This window comes from Neomonachus schauinslandi, chromosome 15, assembly GCF_002201575.2.
Source record: "Neomonachus schauinslandi chromosome 15, ASM220157v2, whole genome shotgun sequence".
Classification (NCBI taxonomy): Eukaryota; Metazoa; Chordata; class Mammalia; order Carnivora; family Phocidae; genus Neomonachus; species Neomonachus schauinslandi.
In genome coordinates this window covers 17,784,498-17,795,672 of record NC_058417.1, presented here as the reverse complement: position 1 = coordinate 17,795,672, position 11,175 = coordinate 17,784,498, and the positions used below count along the sequence as shown (strand labels likewise).

Genomic DNA, 11,175 nt, shown 5'->3' with positions numbered 1-11,175 from the left:
TAGAGTTGGTTATGACTTCGGGCCAAAGCTTTCCCTCTCAGGGCCTGGGTCTCTGTCTTTATCAAAGGAAAAACCCCTTCCAGCTGCAACATGAATTAAATGCTGACTCTAGATGCTGAGTGTGATGCCAGGTTATAGAGGATTAGGGGACAGGAAGGCTTGGGAGCCACATTATTGCCCCACCCCAACTGCACCTCCCCATACACACATGCTGGCCCACAGCCAAAGAACAGAAAAGGAGAGTTTATTGAAAACTATATACAGTTGGTCCAGTCCCTACCACAGGCTGCAATCTGGGCCGGGCCCTCCCACACCTCAGGCAGCAGCTCGGCCCCCGACGGTAAGGGCTGGGGCTGTGGCTGAGGCCTGGACCCCCTTGGGAATCTTGGCAGCCAGACCACCCCCCACCCCAACGGATATTCATCTGTGAATTTACGACTCTAAATGGCCTGTTGGTGGTGGGTAGGGAACAGGGAATGGGTCCCTGCCCTGACCTCGCCAAAGCCTGGATAGGGGAACACTATTCTTAAACGTGGGCCCAAGAGGCCCAGCTAGGCTGTCCAGAAATCCTGGCTACTCCCCTCCCAGGAGGCCTTCCTGGACATGGAGGAAGACAGCCCTCCTACCCCCCCACCCCATGTGCCAGGCCCCATGGGCTTCAGAGACTTGCACTGGGGACATCAGGTACCCTCCCTCCCATCACCGACTCAGGGGCCAGGGCTCTCGGAACACTCCCCAGGCAGAAGACCTCAGGTTGAGAGGTGAGTGTTGGGGAGGTCACAGCGGAGGGCCCAGGACCCTCCTGGGGTGGGGGGCTTGTTTTGCGGGTCAGGGCGTTCCACTGTAGGAATAGTCTGCTTTGTTGTGCATCACCAGCCGGTCATCCACGAAGTAGAAGCTGTCAGACTGTGTTTCATATGGGTGACGGATCATCTCGTTGACTGCAAGAGAGGCCCAGCCAGTTGGGGCAAAGGTCAGGAGCCTGAGCCAGGCCACTGCAGAGGCTTCAGGACTGTGGGATGGGGACCAGCTGAACAACCTCAGACCCACCTCAAAGAGTTCCCCCAGCCTTTCTGAGCCTCAGTTTCCCTACAGGTGGCATAGGAATGGTGGCCAAACACAAGAGACCCAAGGTGGGAGAAAAGGGGGTCAGACCCACACTCCCCCAAGTTTGGTCTCTCTAACCCCGCTCCCCACGGCCCCACCCACGCACTCAGCTCCTCAGAGAGAGGGGGGAAGTCGTAGATGTGCTCGCAGGTGTTCTTGCTGCTGGGGATGCAGAAGCCAAAGTGGAAGTCAAAACTTTTGAGGAGCTGGTTGCGAAAGTAGTGCCTCTCAATCATGCGGAAGTTGTTGACAGGCTTGTCTCCCACTGTGAACTCCACCCTGACGGACAGGAGGGGACAGAGCTGAGCTTGGCCTTGAAGTCAGCCGGCAAGGCTCAAGACAGACACCACCCCCAAAGGAGAGGCTCAGTAAGAACTCAGGAGGGGCTCATTCCACCCTCACCCTTACCCCCAGGCCTTGTCCATTCCCCCCCAACACTCCCCCACCTCCATCCAGTGACTCACGTGGCTCCCACCTGCCTCAGGCGGAGGAAGGCAGGTGTGAACTGGTAGCGGACAAAGCGCCCAGCATTGGGGTCCAGGTCCCGCCGGTTGATGGGCAACCGCTCTGTAATGTACCCCAACTGGGGCTCAGAGGGCTTCAGGCTGGGGCCCGGGCCCACCCAGGGTTCCACCCCAGGGCCCCCATCTGTCTGAATTCTTAAAAAATTCCCCCAGGAGATTCTGATGCACATTGAGGGTTCAGACCTTTGGCCAAATGGTTCCACCCAGAAGGGGGGGGTGATTTCTAGGTCAGCAGGTCACCAATTTCAACTGAGGTTTCCAGAGCCCCAGGAGAGAGAGGCCTGGGGCCTCTGGGACTGCAGTTCCCAGGAAGGCCTGCAGAGGGCAGGCTGGCAGGGACCAAAGGGGCCAGGCTGTCCTCCCAAGATGTCCAGCCCCAGAAACAGATGGGAAAGGAAAGCAGAGGCCCAGGCCCAGCCCCAGCCCTGCTCTGACCCCTCTGCAGCCTGAGGAATCCCTGGGCAACCCACTTCACAGCCCTCGCCCACGTCGTCCTTCTGTCGATGGCCTACCGCTCACCTGAGGCTGGGGGCTTCTTGATTTCAAAGAGGACAGTGCCTGAGTCCATGTCTCGAATCTTGAACCTGATAAAGTCGATCTTGTAGATATTCTCCTCGGGGGAGCACAGGTAGTCTAGGGAAGACAGGCAGCTAAGCAAAAGAGGGACCCGCCCAGAAGCCCCTGCTAGCAGCTCAGCCTTTGGGGGACCCCAGACTAGCTACCACTTTCTCTGATTCCGGAAGGTCACTGCCTTCCAGAAAGAGAGGACTGAGTCCCTGCCTTGAGGGAGCACTCAGAGTGTGGGGGATACGCAGCTGTGTCACTTGAATCTAATGAGAGACCAACAGCTCTATCCTCTGAGGCCTTGGAGGCCGGGGAGGGGGGCAGGGTGGAGGAGGGTGGATGACAAGGCCACCCCCCCTCCCACAGTTTCCCTCCCATCCGGAGCTGTGGGGCCTTATTCCGGCCTCTGCTCTGCCAGGGCCAACTCAGTGACTTTGAGCCAGATGGGTCCCCAATCTAATGAGGAGCCCCAGCACGAGAGGGTTACAGCCCTGCCTTTGAGAACCTCGTGCTAAAGAGGGTGACATAGCTCTGCCTCAGGAGATACACAGTACTTCCCTGGAGAACATTCCCCCTCCACCACATAGCTGCCCCTGGAGCTACATTAGGAGTGTCAGGCAAGGACTTCCCTGACCTGGGTGGTGCTAGGGCAGGCCAACAACCCCTCCCCGGTTCCTCCCCACCCCCCTCCTCGCCCCATAAGCGGCTTAGATAAGCCCAGCTCCCTTAAGCAGCTTAGCCAAAGCTCTGCTGACTCAAGCCCAGATCCTGGAATACTGGGGGAAGGGGGCCACCTTTGCTCCCATCCCCTGTTGATCTCCAAATGGGAGGAAGTCTTAGCAAACTGAGGGAACCCCCTGAGAGCTCATCTACCCAACCTTAGCTCTGAGCCACCCCCAGAGAGAAGAGTACAAGCAAAGCCAGGAAGAGGGTGTGGCAGGTGCATTTGGGGGTGTGCATGGGGGGAAAGGGAGTCCTCAGGCCCAGAAGAGGAACTGGCAACAGTGGTGAGCCGTGGCTGAGGAAGCTTGCTTAGGAATATCAGAGCCTGACCCAACCCTCACTTCTCCTGCAGCAGCAACTGCAAGTGCTCAGGGAGGCCCTGGCAATACACCGAAAGGAGGAGTGGTGGGTCTGGTGCTGTCAGCCCGCAAGCCATCACATCCTCCGCACAGAGGCCCGGAAATCACCCTCCAGGCCCCTGGGCCACCTCCTATTCCTCTGGGGCAGGAAGAGGAAGTGAATGTAAAGTCCTTCCCTCTTCCCCAAGCCCGGGGCCGCCCCCTCCAGGAGGCCCTCCTGGTAGCCTCCTGGCACCCTAGGGTCCAGCAGGGCTTGGGGGAGGGGCCAGATCCCTGGCCTGTCCGCCACAGTCCATGGTGGGGAGAGAGAGAAAGAGGAGGAATGCCAGGGGGCAGCCCTTCCCTCACCCTAGACACACCTTATTTTCACAGAAAGTAAGCACCGGTCCAAAGATGTAGAAAGAAAGAACAGGTCACAAGGAGGAGAGGTGGCAGAACTGGGAGCAGAATCCTAGCTGCCCAACTCCAGCTCCCGGGAAAGCCCTTCCTTCTCCACATTCTCCTGCTCTTGGAGCCTCCCCTCTCATGCCAGAGTAAGTTCTTACAGTCTGCCCTCAGCCTCTTCTACCACACCTGGAATTATCAGCCCTTTTGCCCTTAGAGGAAGTGAGGGAAGTGGGATGCCCGTGGCTCAGAAGGCTGCACCCACACCCTCCCTTCGGCCAAGGGAAGGATGAAGCCTGGGACCCAGGGTCAGGCCAGATAAAGGGGCAGAGTGGCCAAAGGCTCAGAACACAACTGCCCCCTTTCCCTCTGCCACAAATAGCTTTCTAAGCTGGATTCAGGGCTGATAATCCAGGAGGAGCAAACCTCAGACCTGTGTGATTAGGGTCAAAAGAGACCAGGGGGTGCCAGAGTGGAGATTCCCTGGAACCCAGCTCTCGGCTTCTACAGAGGAAAGGGTTCCCATGAAGCCCCTTCCTTCCCCTGTTCATCCCCCCACAAACGCCCCATCTCTAAGGGCTATGACTCTCCTCCAAATTAGGAGACACATGGCAGTACATGGGCTGGAAGCCCCCACAGTTGCAAAGTGAGCTCTAAAGTTACTGAAGACCCAGACAGGTCAGCCTGACCTCCAAACATCCTGGAAGTTCTGCCCCCATTCTAAATGCTGCTGTTGCCAGTGACAGCCCAACTGGCACAAACATCAGACTGGTCCAGGCCCCCTCCGTCTACTGGTGTCTGCTGGGGCAAGGCAGCTCAGCGCTCTGGGGGCCCAGCCAAGAACGCTTGCTGCCTGGCTGAGACAGGAAGGAGAAGGCTGGTCCCCCAGGGCCCCAGATGCACAGGCCTAGATCTGCCATTACGGTCCCCTCCACGGCTCTGTCTGGCAGCCTCGGGCTCTGCTGCTCCTGCAACTGCAGAGCTCAGGTCCACTCCAGCACCTGCCCCCCACCACCAGAGAGGGGTCCCAGGAGTTGCTCTCACGGAGGAAGTCGGGGCAGGATTACTGATGAACGAAGCTAAGGTAGAGGGCCACTCTCTCTCCAAATGCCTCCGTTCTTTGAGGCTCAGCCGCTGCCTCTGCCATGAGACTTCCTAGTCGTCGCTCCCTGCCTGTGGTAACCTCCTCCCCTGCCCTGAATGCCCAGTTGTCTGCCCCCAGGCAGCAGCCATAAGCAGTCCTGTGGGGCCCTCGGTACTACTTACAAAAGAGCCCTATTTACAGAGCATGCACAGTATGCCAGGCACTAAACAAAATCAGAAAATTAGTTTTCACAAAGGCCCTATAAAGTAGGTGCCATCATCCCCATTTTACAGATGAACATGCTCAGAGAGGTGAAATTACTTGCCCAAGGTCACACAGCCAATTACATGGCATAGCTGGGACTTCAACCCAGGCAGTTCAGCTCAGAAACTCAACCACAGCAGAGACTAGGCCTCCCGGAAGAAGACAGGCTAAAGGGGGGGGGGGGCGACACACACATTAACCTACTCCCTTAAGAGGGCCCAGAGCCAACCCACTGAAGCTTCCTGCCCAGGTTCTTTCCTGGGGTTGGAGAATGGACCCAGACTTCCTGGGGGACCCAGAGTGAGGGCATTTAATGGTCAGGGAGACTGGAGGGTCTTAATGTCACCTAAATAGCTCAGCCTCCGCCTAGCCTCCAGGGTGGGGACTGAGGACAGACTGCACTCAGCACCCATCCTCATTACTGCAGAGAAAAGCCTCAAAGGGCCCTGAAGATTCCACGGGGAAGGGGTCACAGTTGCAGCTGCTGCCCCACCTCCACCACGGGAAAGGGGGACGGCCTCCTCAGAAAGGAAGTAGGGTGAAAATAAATGTCTAAAGGGAAAAGAGGCGGGCACAAGGAGATCAAGGGAAGAGGGGACATGGAGATCTCAGGCTCCGAGGCAGAAAGGTAGGGAACTCAGGCGAGGGGCACCCGGGTGGGGGAGGGGAGGTAGGGCGGGAAAGGGGGCGGGGGCCCAGGCTCAGCGCCCCGCGAGGGCCCCCTCCCGCGCTCTCTCCCTCCCGCCCTCCCGCCGCGGGCGGCGCTGCCTCGCCGGTGCTCACCGCCCGTGATCCGCTGCAGCCCCAGCACGTCCTCTGGCCCGATCGGCTGCTTCCTCTGCAGCGGCCCCGGTCTGGGCCCCAGGCCAGCCTCCGGCTCCGACTCGGACCCGGACTCGGATTCCGCCTGCAGCTGCAGCTCGGGCTTGGGCTCCACGCTCGGGCCGGAGGCCCCTGGAGCGGACTCCGCCCCCGTCCCAGCCCCGCCGCCGCCCTTCTTCACCTTCATGGCCTCGCCGGGCCGCCGCTCGCCTGCTGCCGCGGCGGCTGCCTGCGCCGGCTGGAGCCGAGAGAAGGGGGAGCGTCTGCAGCCCCGCCCCCGGCCGGGGCCCCAGGTACCGCCCCGCCCCCAGGGGTGGGCCAGCCACGAGCCCCGCCCACCCCAGCCGAAAGGCTGCTGGCGCGCCAACCTGGGTCCACTCCCCTGGGGCTGGGTGGGGCCTCGCCTTGGGCTTCATTCATTTTTTTCGCTGGGTACTTTAAGGAGTCCCGTCTACCTTTACTCCTTACTCGCTGCGCTCCCGCCACTCTGTCCTTCCGTCTGCCCCTTAAGCGAGTTCCCGCCTCAGGATCTTTGCCTGGGATGCTCTTCCCCGAAATGGCTTCCTCTTCTGGTCTTAGTTCAAATGTCATCTGCTCAAAGGCCACGCCCCCTCACACTCAATCTAAAGTACTAGCCCCCGTCACCATCTGATCAGCCTGTTTTTCCCTTCTAATGCATTATCTGAAATTAGTTTTTGTTCACTGACTCTCCCCCCTAAAAGATCACTTCCATGGAAGCAGAGATCCTGTCTTTGTTCTCTGTAATACCTGGCAGTTAGCACAGTGCCTGTTGCAGCCCATGCTTAATATATTTTTTATTTATGAATCAGTTTGTATTTAAAGGCTTACACTGGTACAAGCTATTCTCTCCCAGACCCCCTGCGAAAAAGGCAGAAGTAGATGCTAACAGCATGTCCCTGGACATGCTGAGGGACAACAGCCTAGGCGTCTCACCACCACAGGGCCCTCCAGGGCAGGGAAGCGGGGCCCCTCTGTAGGGCACATGGCCAGGTCTAAGCAAGCTGGGCCTGTGAGCCCAGGACAGATAGCAGGAAACCATTACTTGGACACAGATGAAGAATGAAAGGTATGCTCATACTTCATATCATTCCAATTCACATTCAACCAATGTTTATTGAAAGCCTAAAATATGCCAGACACTTTCATATGCTTATCACATTTAATCCTCATAACCACCTTGTAAGGGAGGTATCATTAGTGCTGTTTGAACAAATGAAAAACTGAGGCTAGGGAGATTAAGTGGCTTATTCAATGCTCCCCAGACGAGAAGTGCAGAAGGTACAGAACCAAGGGTCTGAATTCAGGCATGCGTGATCCCAAAGTCTGGACCCTTCCCCACTGCACCACACTACCTCTATAAAAGGGTGAAGGGAAACTCGGCCACACGCAAAGCATCAGGCTATACCCAACAGGCACAGCCAGCCAGGAGGGAGGGGAGGAGAGGAGAAGGCCCCAGAGGTGACCTGGCCCCTTCCATGAGAGCAGTGCTAGGGCTCTCCCTGAGGGATCAGAGAGAAGTGTGGAGGGGAGGGGGCTAGAATCCAACCCAGGGCTTTCCCCTAATGCTCCCTTCTGAGTTCAAGAGGACTGCGAGGAACAGGACGGAAGCACAACAAACTGCCCCTGCCCCGAGGGAGAAAGGAAAGGGCCTTCAAGTTTAAGCCAGATAAGGAGACCCAAATGACTATCTTCTGGAGGAAGGGGAAGAGGGAGGGCACAAAGGTTGTGGGGGGAACCTGAGCTAGAGGAATGGGAAGGGAAGGAAAGAGGAACCCTGCTTGGAGTGTTGTACTTTGGTTACTGGAGCTAAGTCCTTCACGGCAGGCCCCATTTCTGTGCCTCTCAATCTAACAGCTCCCATTCTGGCCAGAAAGAAAGGCTTCCTGCTGAGATGCTGTCCTGCTCAGTCTGTCTTCTGAGGCTTTTTCCAGGACTTGCGGGTTTCCAAGAAGATCTTGACCAGGGACAGGAGGATGGGTACAGCCATAGGCAGGAAGAGTGGGATATAGATGGCAAACTTCTGGTCATCAGGGAAATAGAGGAGGTGGAGGAGCGAGGGATCAAAAAAGGCACGCTCCGAGGATGTCACAGCTTCCTGGCTGGCAATGAAGGCAGAGGCCAGGTGCCCAGAGGCCAACTCCTCTGCTGCCTTCTGGACTGCAGCTACAGCCCTGTACACCTAGGAAGGGGGCAGGGGGTTACCAGTAAGTACCAGGCACCAGGGAGGTGCTGGGGTGGGAGGGGGGATGGGTCTTACTGTGTCTTCCATCTACCAGGCACGTTGCCTGGAGTTTGCCCACGATATGGAGGCCAGTGTAAAAGGGCTACGGTGTATTTTTTTTAATGTGTGTGCCCGCTTAAAACTTCACACCCCACCTGGCGTCGGGCTGGGGGCCTGGCACTGCTCCCTAGAGGAAGCCTGGGGCACTCAAGGATGGCATGCCCACACACACCCTGGGCCTCAACTGGCTCTCTGGTTTCACCACACCCCGGCCCTTGCTGGCCACTCTGGTCACACCATCCCCTGCCCACTCACCTCAGATGCCACATCGTCCTTGATGACAATGTTGCTGATCTTGCCCAGAAGCTGGGCCAGGGAAGTGAGAGTGGTGGTGGCTGTGGCCACATTCTCCACTGACCGAGCCCAGAGCAGCCGGTCGAGCTCCCAGGTCGTTAGCCCTTCACTCTTGGACCCTGAAAACAGGCATTTCAGAGGCATCTGGGGCTGAGCAATCCCAAAGAGCAGCCTGTGGAAGAGTGAAGTAAGGAAGGCTGAGAGTAGAAAATGGCTAATATTCCTAGAATAATGACTAAGATTTTCAATCTTACCCAGAATCACCAAAGTCACAGGGAAGTGCCTCAGGGTCTTGTCAGGGTGGGGAATGAGTGGCAACACTAAGCAAAACAGAGCCTCAGGCCCCATTTTAACCAGTGTTTTTGCTTTTATCTGTTTCTGGTTTGGATTTCCAAGATCTTGTTTGAAAAAAGGTCCCATGGCTAAAAATTTCTGGTAATACCAACCTAGTTTAATCCCCTCACCCTGCCTACACTCTCTTTGGACAAATGGGACCACTGAGCCTTTAGTTAAGGGATGATCCAGGACCACTTCTTTTTTTGGTTTTTTCAAGATTTTATTTATCTATTTAAGAGAGAGCGAGCGCGCGCGCTCTCTCTTAAATAGATAAATAAAATACAATATAATTATACCCCTATAATACAAACAGGGGAGGAGCAGAGGGAGACAAGTAGACTCTGCACTGAGCATGGAGCCCAATGTGGGGCTCGATCCCATGACCCGGAGATCATGACCTGAGCCACAACCAAGAGTCAGCCGCTCCCCGACTGAGCCATCCGGTGCCCCAATCCAGCACCACTTCTACTAAGCACCTGTGCTGTGCCTCTCTAATCCTGCACCCAGGGCAGACATTGCTAATCTACCAGAATCCTCTTTCCTGATTATCCCAGGCACAGCCCTAGAATCCTCAACACAGGGCAGCAGGCAGCCACTAATGTACCAGTTAGCTTCAGAATTAGTAGCTATTTTCCTAAGCACCCCTAATCACACCCCACAGACCTGACACTCAGGAGTCTGCTTTTCTTCAAACAGTTTTTGTCAGCAACTACTCCTTCTTAGGAGAAGGGTAAGGTGATCCTTAGAAACCTTTCCTGGTTTCCCTAGGGCTCTAGGCACAGCTGAGGTCTCCCTGCCGGGTGAGATTTCATTCCAGTCCGCTCAGGAGACTGGAGTCAGACTCAGTGACCACGCCCCCAGGCGCATCAGCCAGGACCTCACCGCAACTGAGCCAGGAACACCTCCATCACTTGCACCATGTCCACCTCAACCCTCACTGGCAGCTCCGAGGCATTGTAGGCTTTGGGGTCCACATTGTAGACCTGCAGGGGGAAATGAGGTTGCCTCAGGACCACACCAGGACCTTTCACGGCTCTGCCCTAGACACTCTGGAGGTGGGGAGAGAAAAAGGAGACCTTTTTAGAAATGTCTTTAGAAATTACGAACCTGATGGTATAGCTAATATTTTTTCGAATACCTATTAGGAGCTTTTCATAAATTATCTCCATTATCCCCTCAAAAGTCCTGTAAAAAATATTTTTTATTCCATTTTAAGAGTTCCTACCTATGAGAAACTCCCAGTCTCACGGGGGAAACAAACTTCCCAGCCTTGCAAGACTCCCATAAACAGGGCCAAGATCTAAGATGTACACACAGAGAAGTCCTCAGTAAGTGCAAACTGCTACATGCAAAAGGGTTGTATCATAGAAAACACTGACAGAAATAAGAAGCCGTGGGGCCGGCAGAGGAGGGGCCGAGCTCATAGCACCCGCACCTCCTTGGTGCTGCCCCTCCCACAGGCTGGGCCATGGAGGACACTAGAGGAACAACAGAAGGAACAGTCTTAGGAACGTCTGTCTGTCCCTAAAGCTGGGGCTTTATGATCATTACCATAATGCCACCCCAGCGGGGACTGTGGAAGGCATTGGTGGCCACTGGAGCCCCATCCTTGTCCTGAATGTACAGGGGGGAGTGGGCAAGCTCAGGTACATACAGCAGAAAGTTGAGCACAGGGTAAAGGGAGGCAGCGCTGGATCCTGTGGTACAAAGAGAAGGGAAGTCAGAATACCAAAACCTGCTGGATCTAAATCTCAGTTCCAGGTCAGCCTCTCTAACTTTCTGGTAACTCACTCTGGTCCTCATTTTCCCTAGCTGATAATCATCGGGATATCCTCCAGTCCTGGGTTTCTGTGGTCAAGAACCTCCTCTGAACATTCTCCCAAGATGTGCCACATACATGTAGAGTCCTTAGCCCCCCAAAGGCCCCTGGAATCTCCCCTCCTCTAACAGGCCCCCCATGACTGTCTAAGACCACTCTCTTGGGCATTGCTACATCACACCCATATAATTATAACCCATTTTATATATAAGTATAAAAAAGACCTCATGTCAATTCCCTCTTAATCCTTCAGTAGCTAGCCATTCACACCAGGTAAAAGCTCAAGCTACTTACCATGGTCCTTATGATCTGGCACCAGCCCGCCTTGCCAGCTGCAACTCGGTCACTCCCTCACAATTCAGCTACACTAAACTTCTGCGAGCTTCCTGAATGCCAATCCATTCTGCCTCTTCTACATCTAAGCTCAGAGTTTTCCTTACCTGGAAAGCCCTTCTGAATCTCTGTACTCCACACTGCCAGAGGGAGGGAGGAAGGGAGAGAGGGAAAGAGGGAGGGAGGGAGGAAGGGAGAGAGGGAAAGAGGGAGGGAGGGAGGGAGGAAGGGAGAGAGGGAAAGAGGGAGGGAGGGAGGGA

General features: G+C 55.7%; 2 protein-coding genes across 4 annotated transcripts in view; both read right to left on the bottom strand.

The window, feature by feature from the left end:
• Nucleotides 1-228: 228 nt before the first annotated feature.
• UNC119 (unc-119 lipid binding chaperone) lies at nt 229-6,066 on the bottom strand. Of its 2 annotated transcripts, none has more exons than XM_021704198.1 (5): nt 5,793-6,066; nt 2,151-2,264; nt 1,572-1,674; nt 1,214-1,386; nt 229-941 (listed from the first exon to the last, which is right to left on the bottom strand). In XM_021704198.1, exons 1-5 carry the CDS (start codon nt 6,016-6,018, stop codon nt 829-831), a joined length of 729 nt encoding a protein of 242 aa, XP_021559873.1. In that variant the 5' UTR covers nt 6,019-6,066; the 3' UTR covers nt 229-828. The 2 variants fall into 2 exon arrangements, with proteins under 2 accessions (XP_021559873.1, XP_044777568.1); XM_044921633.1 differs by lacking the exon at nt 5,793-6,066 and adding an exon at nt 2,990-3,057.
• An 893-nt stretch (nt 6,067-6,959) lies between these two features.
• Nucleotides 6,960-11,175, bottom strand: part of PIGS (phosphatidylinositol glycan anchor biosynthesis class S) — a 13,070-nt gene continuing 8,854 nt past the window's right edge. Inside the window, exons 9-13 of one of the 2 annotated variants that reach the window (XM_021704084.1) lie at nt 11,023-11,055; nt 10,315-10,460; nt 9,646-9,746; nt 8,389-8,599; nt 6,960-8,031 (exon numbers count right to left, since the gene is read on the bottom strand). In XM_021704084.1, the coding sequence (XP_021559759.1) occupies nt 7,756-8,031; nt 8,389-8,599; nt 9,646-9,746; nt 10,315-10,460; nt 11,023-11,055 (767 nt within the window). In that variant the 3' untranslated portion in view covers nt 6,960-7,755. The remainder of the gene's footprint in view (nt 8,032-8,388; nt 8,600-9,645; nt 9,747-10,314; nt 10,461-11,022; nt 11,056-11,175) is intronic. The other variant, XM_021704085.1, reaches the window with a different exon arrangement.

What these genes read in the sequence shown, in the direction of transcription:
- UNC119 (XM_021704198.1), bottom strand. Translation starts at nt 6,018, where the DNA reads ATGAAGGTGAAGAAGGGCGGCGGCGGGGCTGGGACGGGGGCGGAGTCC. An exon ending in GCTGCAGCGGATCACGGGCG is followed by an intron (nt 2,265 to 5,792) that starts GTGAGCACCGGC and finishes TGTCTTCCCTAG; the next exon opens with ACTACCTGTGCTCCCCCGAG. An exon ending in CTGAGGCAGGTGGGAGCCAC is followed by an intron (nt 1,387 to 1,571) that starts GTGAGTCACTGG and finishes CCTGTCCGTCAG; the next exon opens with GGTGGAGTTCACAGTGGGAG.